This window comes from Phragmites australis, chromosome 1, assembly GCF_958298935.1.
Source record: "Phragmites australis chromosome 1, lpPhrAust1.1, whole genome shotgun sequence".
Taxonomy (NCBI): Eukaryota; Viridiplantae; Streptophyta; class Magnoliopsida; order Poales; family Poaceae; genus Phragmites; species Phragmites australis.
In genome coordinates, this window is record NC_084921.1 from 37,748,896 (window position 1) to 37,758,161 (window position 9,266).

At 48.6% G+C, this 9,266-nt stretch overlaps 1 protein-coding gene across 1 annotated transcript; it reads right to left on the reverse strand.

Moving 5' to 3' along the window:
• Positions 1 to 1,849: 1,849 nt before the first annotated feature.
• On the reverse strand, positions 1,850 to 3,353 carry LOC133889212 (GATA transcription factor 15-like). Its single transcript, XM_062329701.1, has 2 exons — positions 2,539 to 3,353; positions 1,850 to 2,427 (listed from the first exon to the last, which is right to left on the reverse strand). The coding sequence occupies exons 1-2, from the start codon at positions 2,938 to 2,940 to the stop codon at positions 2,122 to 2,124; spliced, it is 708 nt and encodes a 235-aa protein (XP_062185685.1). The 5' UTR covers positions 2,941 to 3,353; the 3' UTR covers positions 1,850 to 2,121.
• Positions 3,354 to 9,266: the final 5,913 nt, after the last annotated feature.

A 9,266-nucleotide genomic window follows, 5' to 3' on the forward strand; every position in this document is an offset into this window, starting at 1 on the left:
GTCACGTGGTGTTGGATAAATAGTACCACATTGACCCATTGACTTTGATCGGCCGTAGCTAACCCATAGATGAGAAGTGATTCATGACGTTATCATTTCCCTTGAGTTGCTTTGGTCACGGATATGGACTTGCAGAATGGACAGGGAGTGAGGAGCCAAAGGACGAACCTCTGAGAGGTTGAAGATCATCAGAGGAGCCCGCTAGACTCGAATGTTTGGCCTATGCGACGTAAGGAGCTAAATGGAATGAAGCATGCATCGAAGCCCGAGGCAACGTTGGGTGAGGATGAGTCGGAGGTTCAGTTGCCGGAGTCTTGAGGGTAGCTACGACATAAGGACGAAGGCCTAAAGTACCGAAGGTTCCACCGATCGAAGGTAGTTGTGGGGGGGCATAAATGTAAAATCACATGTTTATATGGTACGTATGGGTACAATGACTATAATACCTTAAAAATATCTTGATAGACAGAAACACTCCTTTAATATAGACATGTAATTGAGAGTCTGACTATAAATACCCCTACCCCTGTTGTAATGAGACAATAAATTCTAATTCCACTTATTTTTACTGTGATGTGATCCCAATTCTCACAATGAAAAAACTATGCATATGATTGGTCTTACGACCTAGTCGTCCGACTAGTTATCGCTACAGTACATGTCTGAATAGTACCACATTGATCCATTAACTTCCGCCAGCCTTAGCTAACCCTTAGACGGGAAGTGATTCATGACACTAATCATTTCCCTTGAGGTTCTTTGGCCGCAGGTATGGACTTGCAGAATGGCAAAGGGGTGAGGAGCCAAAGACTGAACTTCCGAGAGGTCGAAGATCACTGAAGGAGCCTGCCATACTCGATTGTTAGGCCGATGCGAAGTAAGGAGCCAAATGGAATAAAGCTTGCATCGGAGCCCGACGGTCGGAAATTTAGTTTCCGAAGGTCTGAGGATAGCTACGACATAAAGATTAAGGCCTAAAATATAGAAGGTTCCACCGATCGAAGGTAGTTGTGAGGGGCATAAATGTAAAATCATATGTTTGTATGATATGTATAGGTACAATAACTATAATACTCTAAAAATATCTTGGCAGACATAAACACTTCTTTAATATAGACATATGTAATTAGAAGTGTGACTATAAATATCTCTGTTTCTATTGTAATGATGCAATAAATTCTAATTCCACTTGTTTTACTTTAGTGTGATCCCAATTCTCACAACGAAAAAACTATGCATGCACTGGTCTCAGGACCCAGCCGTCCGACTGTAGCCGCGAGGTTTTGCCTGGTCGGGTGGTAACCAGTCGTATGGGTAGCAGCGCTCTTCTCACAGTCACAACAAGCGGTTATGTGAGAAGCGGAGAAGTTAGGAGTAAAAAGCAGGGCCGTCTGTGGGTCCCAAATATATGCAGCTACCGATGATTGATCGTTGGCCCAGCAAAAGGTGCAAATCTAGCCGGTTGTGCACGGTGTCTCCAATGAATAAAATGATGACTGGCAGAACAGGATCAATACTGCATACTTGAAACATGAGAACCTTCTAAGTAGTCCGTCCTTCTAATCTAAAATATTCAATGATGGTGTTTTAGTTTTTTAAAATATTCGAAATACATGATAACTTACTATTTTAAGGTAATTTTGGTGCAAGTTTTCTAATTTTATCCCTTCTATTAAATAATTTCCTTCCAAATGTAAATCACATTTTACACATAATAAATGATATTAAAAAATATGATTATTTTATCATTTATCTTAATACTTATATTCAACTATAAAACATTATCTATTTTGAAAGGATGAAATACTAGTAAAACTCTTGCGAAATTTGTAAATTCCAATCGGAGGCCCTTCTAGAATAAATCATTCTCGTCCTGTCCAACTTATGACTCGAACAATAAGACAGAACTACCCTGAAAAAGAATCATCAAGCAACAAAGAGAAGATATATGAGTGGGAGTGAAGAAACTGGATTAATCCATACCGGCTTCGGCTTTTGATGCAGCTGGGTCGTTGGTCAAGCACAGCAGCTCGTGCCGTCAAAAAGTACAGCATCTTGTTGTTACTAAAAGGGGAGAAAGAAAAAGAGACTTCCGACTTGTAATCTGCCATTCTAGCTTAGCTAATAGTACTGGAACAGACTCGGCATCTCCCGGACGGTCCCGAACGCCGGCGACGAAGGCATGACGCCGAGCCCCCACGGCAGGCACGGCCCGTCCACCTCGGCGGTCGCGTCGCCGAACATCCCGAAAGACGCCGCCTTTGCCACGGCCGCCGGGCCATAGCAGCCCCACTGCTGAGGCTGCCGCGCGTACCCGTACGCATACTCCACCCCGCCGTCCGTGGCCAGCGACGTCGGCGCCACCGCCGCGGCCGCCGCGCGCCGCTCCTCTTTCTTGTACCGGATCCCGCATGCATTGCACAGCGACTGCAAGCAGCAAACCAATCAATATTAGGACAACGGGTATTTATTTAGTAACGAAATGCATTACGCGGCGGCGAATATGCCTTGCATGGCATAGCATTGCAGTTTACGTACCTTTGGTCCGCGTGGACCGTTCCTCCAGAGCGGCGTGGATGTCGTGTCGCAGTTGGCGCACCGGCGAGCGGACATGACGCCTGCAGCGTTAGCCTCCGCGAGCGCCCCGGCGCTCTCCTGCTGCCTGCCGTTGCAGTTCGGCACGGCTGCTTCCCAGCAGGGCAGCCCGCCGGCGGGCGGCGCGCGCGCCCCCGCCTCGGCGCGGCGCGTGGACGGCGTGCCGAGCGAGAGCGTGCAGTCCACTGAAACTCCGTACGGCCCGCTGAAGGCCTCCCCGTCGCCGCCCCATTGCTTGTAGTTTTGGTGGTGCTCCCCCGCCGCCGCGGCGAACAGCAACGAGCAGCCGCCGCCGCAGCTCCCGTAGAGCAGCCCGCACGTGCAGGGCGCCGCCTCGTGCAGCATTTTGATTGCTCGCAGGAACAGACCGATCGAGCACAGAGATTGCAGTGGCCGCCAACAGAGTAGGCTGCTACTCCAGCTATCGAGCTACAGGTGGTGGTGATGGTGGTGGTGGTATCGGGATGAGATTAATATAGGGCTTCGAGGGTGTCGGGACAAGGAGAACCTAGTGGGAGATCGAGGGGATGTCTCTCCTCGGAACTGGCCACCAGCGCTACGGTTCGATCGCGTATTCTAGCTCGTGCTTCGCGCGGCTGCTGTGTGGTGGCGAGGCGATAATGTTGTGGCGTGTGGATGTGGACGGCAGGGCATGGAGGGGCTCGGGTTCTTATAGCGGCGACGTGGGTAAGTAGGCTTGGCTGGCGTGGCGTGGCCCGGCCTGTCTCGGCTGCTAGATTTGGGATTCCGGCCGGGGCGCGACACGCGATGCAACGCGCGCACCGCAGACGCGAGGCGGATGTCTGCCTGCCCCTGCCCCTGCCCCTGCCCTGCCTCTGCCTCTGCCTGTGTGGCGCTGTGGGCCGGGGAAGCGGTCAAAGAGCCGTGTGGCCGCTCGGTCAAAAGCGAGGCCACGTGAAGCCGGGAACAGTCTCCTATGCACATATGGGGACGTGGAGAGGCCGCGAGCGGAGATCAGGGCTACGCGCGCGCGCGCGCTTGTACCAGCAGTGCCAGTGCGCGTACTCCTGCGGCTGCAGGCGTTGGAGTTTGGCGATCACGAGGGGCACAGTTCGATCTGTCCCTCCCTCTGCCGCGGCTCGCTTCGTGGGGATCCCTCCCAGCTCGGCCGAGCGCTAAGCTGGCAACGACGACATGCATGTCAGCTCGGCATGCATGCATGCATGCGCCCATCCGTTAGGTGGAGAGAAAGCTGCAAGCCTGTGGTGCACTGCACTGGATGAGGCCGGCCTTTCTCTTCAAGGGAGACGTCATCCTGTAATGACACGATCGATCGAAGTTATTGTCATCGGCACTCGGCACTGATCGATATTCTACCAAGCACACGCAACGTACGCTCCATCACGAATCTATCTACTTTGACTGCGCCGATACATGCATACAGACGTTCTGAACAGTCATGTTTCGTACAGTACGATGGTACTCTGCACAGCAGGTCGATGAGCTCGTTTGAACGGGATCTCGAATGTATCAGTCCAAATAAAGCTGGGTAAGGAACCCCACAAATTAACAGCACCCCACAAATTAACAACACGTTTGGTCACATGATTGAATCAAGGAGCGCTACGGGCTTCCAAATGCCAAAGAAGAGAAAAGAGCAAAGGAGCCTTATCGAAAGAAAGAAGCCATGGGAAGGGAGTGCGAAAAAACAACCCATGATGATGAGGAGGAACCATCGAGCAAGTAAATCAAAAGAAGCAAAAGAGCAAAGCAGGTGGCAGGAGAAGGATGAGGAGGGAACACAGGAAAAGACGGGAGGGCGCGCCACGGCCACGCCATCATGGCTCCCCCCGAGTTCCATAAAAGCGCCCCGTCGAATCGAATCCGATCATCGGTCCAAGGAACAGTCGCGGTCAGGCATGGAAGATCCCGCCTTTTGGCACCAACCTCCACGCACGCAAACCCAGGATCGCCCGCTGGCCCGGCCGCTACGGGGATCCGATACGGATCCCAGGACTGTAGCCTGATCATTTGCGCCTTCTCCTCCTCATCTCCTGCTCCGGGGCTGGGAGAGAGCTAGTAGGGCTCTTCTTTTCTTTTCCTTTGTTTTGTTTTCCTTTTTCCTTTATCGGTGATACTACCATTGCATAAGCTGCTGCGTAATTCCCCCTGCCGAGTCAAAGGAGGCAGCGATGCGATGCGATGCCAGAGAAAGCGAAAGCCTGTGGACCCCGTCATTCCGTATGCTGCACCCCAACGGCCAAAGCACCGGCACGACCGTGAGCAAAGCACGCATGCAACGCAGCCATGTTTGGTGCTTCGTCCGTGTCAAACAAGAGCCGAAGAGCTCGACTTGAACAGGCCTCCTTCCAATGTTGAATGAACGCACGCAGATAGAGATGGTCGCTGCAGGCCAAACGAATGCAGAGTATCCAAGTACTCCATGAGTTGCTGCTACTCGAGGAGTATTTAGCAGCCTAATGCTCGTTTTGACAGGGTTTCTACGCCTTGTGCTCCGTGCGAGATCTGTTTGTTGCATGGCGAGGAGTAAAATAAAACGCGCGAAAAAACAAGCGGAGGAGCACGAGAGCACCGAACAGTACATGCATATGCATGCAAGCAAAACAGTGCAACACAAGCAGCAGAGAGGACAGAGGAGTTTTATGTTTGGTGCGGTAGCTGGGGCAGGCAATCCACCCGAGGAGATCTCGTTCAAAAAGTTGTCCCGACACGGCCAGAGTTAAGCCTAGAGATTGGTGTCCTTTGGTTGGGATATCTGAGGCCCATCGCTACCACACTTCCCCCCTTTGCCTTTTGATTAGAGAGAGAAAGGCACAGGGTCAGTGGGCCGGCTGCTTTTGGATAGCGATAGTCCCCTGAGCATTTCTCGTCTCTCTAGGTTTGAACCATCCGTCTCTCCAAAAATGCCAACTAGGCTTATTGGGCCGCTCTGACATGGGCCTATTTAGGTATGATTAGACTACGGCTCGGCCTGAACTCTCGGCTACCGAAATAGGTTATGCTGTGCAGCTCCACATGCCTCTCCTTGGCACACAGCAGAGATGGTTAAATGGGCGGTCTGGCCTGGCATGGCACGGGCCCATTGAGGCACGACCTATTTAGGCACGGCCCGTTAGGCCTGATGACTTTTTTTTTGCCTGTCAGCTCACGAAAAATTAAAAAAAAATCACAAAAACTTGCTTTCACTCGGAATCAAATACCCGACCTTCTACTTTGGAGTCAAACACACTAACATTACACCACATATCCTATATGTTATTAGATCCAAATAAATTATATAAAATACTACAAAAATATGAACAATTAAACGGGCCGTGCCGTGCCGGCCGTCATACCGCAGCTCCGACTCAGGCACGACCCAAGTCGTCCTGCCGTGCGCGGTCTGGCCCGTTAGCTGTTGTGCCGTGCCGTGCCTGGGCCAGGCCAAAATGGTCGTGCCTCGTGCCGGCCCATTTGGCCTGGTCCACTTGGCCATCTTTAGCACACAGCATGGTTCGTCGGCCACCATGTCATGTCTTTCTGGGTACGATTTCGGTTCAACGCTACGGTTGGCCCGTGGATACGATAGGCAAGGCAGGCACGGTGCCATGAGCAGCCTAGCGACACGCGGTTAGCCGGTCGGCACAGCCGGGCTAAAAAAATAAAAATAGCTACTATATATATATATATATATATATATATATATATATATATATATATATATAGAGAGAGAGAGAGAGAGAGAGAGATTCTGGCACAGTCCATGACCTCATGCCCAATTCGATCTATCTTGGCTCGGGCCGTACCATGCCTATCGTACCGTGTCTCGGGCTGACCTGGTAAACTCGGCTCATTTGGATATCTTTACGTCTCTCTAACTCAACTACCAGAGTTGCTCAAATATATTGGAGTACATGTGCACTAATCATAGGATATTCTTGTTCCTCAGATCCGCGGTAACTCGCACTAGGTTTAGAATATGGATTCGCGTAAATCAGTATGATTAATGAGGTATACTCAATGTAGAAGAGGAATTAAGTAGACTTCCATCAAGGTTCACGTTACCAATCGCTGGTCGGTAACCGAGGTGCGGCGGTAAACAAAAAGTCGTGGTAACTGCGATAACCGCTCGAATTTTGAATAAATTTCGGACAAAATTCGTTTGAAAAAAATTAAATTTTGGGGAAAAATTCGTGAATTTAGCCTCTTGGTAACCGGTTGAATTGGACCGGTTACTGAGCGGTTTTTACGGTAAACCGCTCGGTTTACGCGGTAATCGAGAGTCCAAAAACTGATCGATTTGCAGCGAAAACTGAACGATTTTGAGTGATTACCGAGCGGTATGGAGGCGTTACCAATAATTATGTAGGAAAATCATAAAAGACACAAAAAAATCACCAATAAATCAGGGGAAAAAATAGCATAATATCATGGTATGTTTTGTAACATCAGAAATTTTTTTGGCATGACCTTTGCTATATTTTTGAAGTTTCCAAGGCAACAAACAGATACTAATAGCAATGCAAGCATGAACATATAATTGTTTCATCGAATATATGCATACATTACATATGCAGTGCCTGAAATTAGTAAATATATATCGAATTGTCCGTAGTAAAGCTAAAAATGCAATTACATCACATCCATCAGTACTTACCATGGTATCCACGCCACGTGCAACCTACGAGATGGAAAAAATTAATATAATACTATGGTATGGAAATAAAATAGTTGCAAAAAGTAATTTTTCATTACCTTTAGAACCACTAGCTTGGGGGCGATTAAATTCGGCTATATTGTACTCCTCGGTGGACATTAGCATTATCCGTCGTCTCGATAGCAACTCTGCCCAAGTTTGCCCTGTCCATGCAGAAGTGGTTAACCATTGTCCTTGCAAAATGGTATAAAACTCCGGGTCTTGCCACTCATAGACCCACTGAATAGGAGGCTCTCACTGAACATCGGGGACAGGATAGTGGTACGGATACGATCCAGAACTACTCTCCATGCCATAGCTGCTGGAATAGCTCCCACTATCTTGTGGTCCATCGTGACCCTGTATTATATGCCTTTGTGAGGATGGGGCATCGTGGTCCTGATTCTGTGTGGTATGCGAAAACTGACTCTCACCAGTGAATTACATGGGGGGAACAACAGAGGATTGGCATGGAGGAACATCGCCGCCCTGACCATTATCATCACTGTTGTCTGTCTTTGAGCTGCTGTCATTCGATTCTTGGTAAGTTGAGCTCTTTGGGTCACTATCCGTGCTCTCATCGCTTTGCACTTGCCTTTTTTCCTTACCCTTAGTCTTCTTGCTATTCTTTGTATGCGTCATTTGCTTCTTCCTCTTTCCCGTGTGTGTCACCAACCACTGTAGCAGCCCACTGCTGTAAGTCTTGTGTGTTCACTGTGTCTGTCACCAGGTGAGTAGGCAGGAGTATGTCGCTATCTGTGTCCTCCTCATCAAGCTCAGGAGCTGCATTTGATCTACTGGTCTCCATCCAGTCCCGGAGAAGATTGTTCTCCTCGTTCAATGTGAGCTCCATAAGCCGCTGAAATGGATCATCATCAACAGTCGACCTGATACCTGCATCCAAATTGTTCTGTATTCTCAGGTTGTAGTTGACATATACCAACTTATGGACCTTCTTGTAGCTTAAACGGTTGCGATCTTTGGTGTGGATAAATGCAAATGTACTCCAGTTCCTCTCACACCCACTAGATGAAGCGCACTGAAACACTAGGCGCCTGACAAGCATTGATAGTGTAGGTGTACATGAACCAAATATAGGCCACCATTGCGCTGCAAGTAGGTAAAGTGATATGAGGCTCAGAAAAGTAGATAAAATGATGCAATAGATATATATTTAAAGGTTTTCGTACCAGAATGAGTCCTACCATCACAAGCCATCCATGCAGCGAGCGGACCTGCAAACGACAGAGATTTTGTCCGATATGTTTCAGCCTCAATAAGTGCTTCCGTGGTAGTACTAACATCGGTCATCCTCTCGAATGCCGCATGGAGATCTTCGAACAAGTTTGGACCCGTGCCATACGTGTAATGCATGCAGGGGTTCAGAGTGACCACTGCAAGTTGATGATCGAAGCATTAGTACCATAAGCATTAGAAACACAAGCATCAGTAAAAATAAGACAGCAAGTGGTAGGAATGTATCACCGGCATTCATGTAGGTCCCATTGGCTAGATCATGCATTCTGCAATCGATAATTGCCATGTACTTTTCAAAAGAATCCCTATCATTACGATACAACACCTCGGACTCCTGCTTCACAACGGTATATCTCAGGAGCACCTCACTCAATGTTGGCACCTTGTCCTCCTGATCAGCAAAGCGGAGGAATGTATACAATGGCTGAATGGAATCGTCAAACATTTTAAGATTGTCCCATCATGGTAAGCTAGATAGGCAACTATGTGCATATCTCCCAATATCAGAACTAATGTATCGAGACTGCTGGAGCTCACTAGATGCCATCCATTGCATGAACCTATCCTTTCAGCGTAGAAAGCTATCAAGAAATAGATAGTTTGTGCCAAATCTTGTGGCATTCCACCTCACCAACTCTCCACCAATCGCGACTTTCATCATTTCATGTAATTTTGAATGATTGTACAGCCATCGCGATATGGACCTTGCACTTTGGATGACCATGTCGTGTTCTCTAAAATCACCAACTGATTTCAA

Coding starts and splice junctions, on each gene's coding strand:
- LOC133889212 (XM_062329701.1), bottom strand. CDS start 2,940: ATGCTGCACGAGGCGGCGCCCTGCACGTGCGGGCTGCTCTACGGGAGC. Junction 2,428..2,538: donor ACGGTCCACGCGGACCAAAG/GTACGTAAACTG, acceptor TGCTGCTTGCAG/TCGCTGTGCAATGCATGCGG.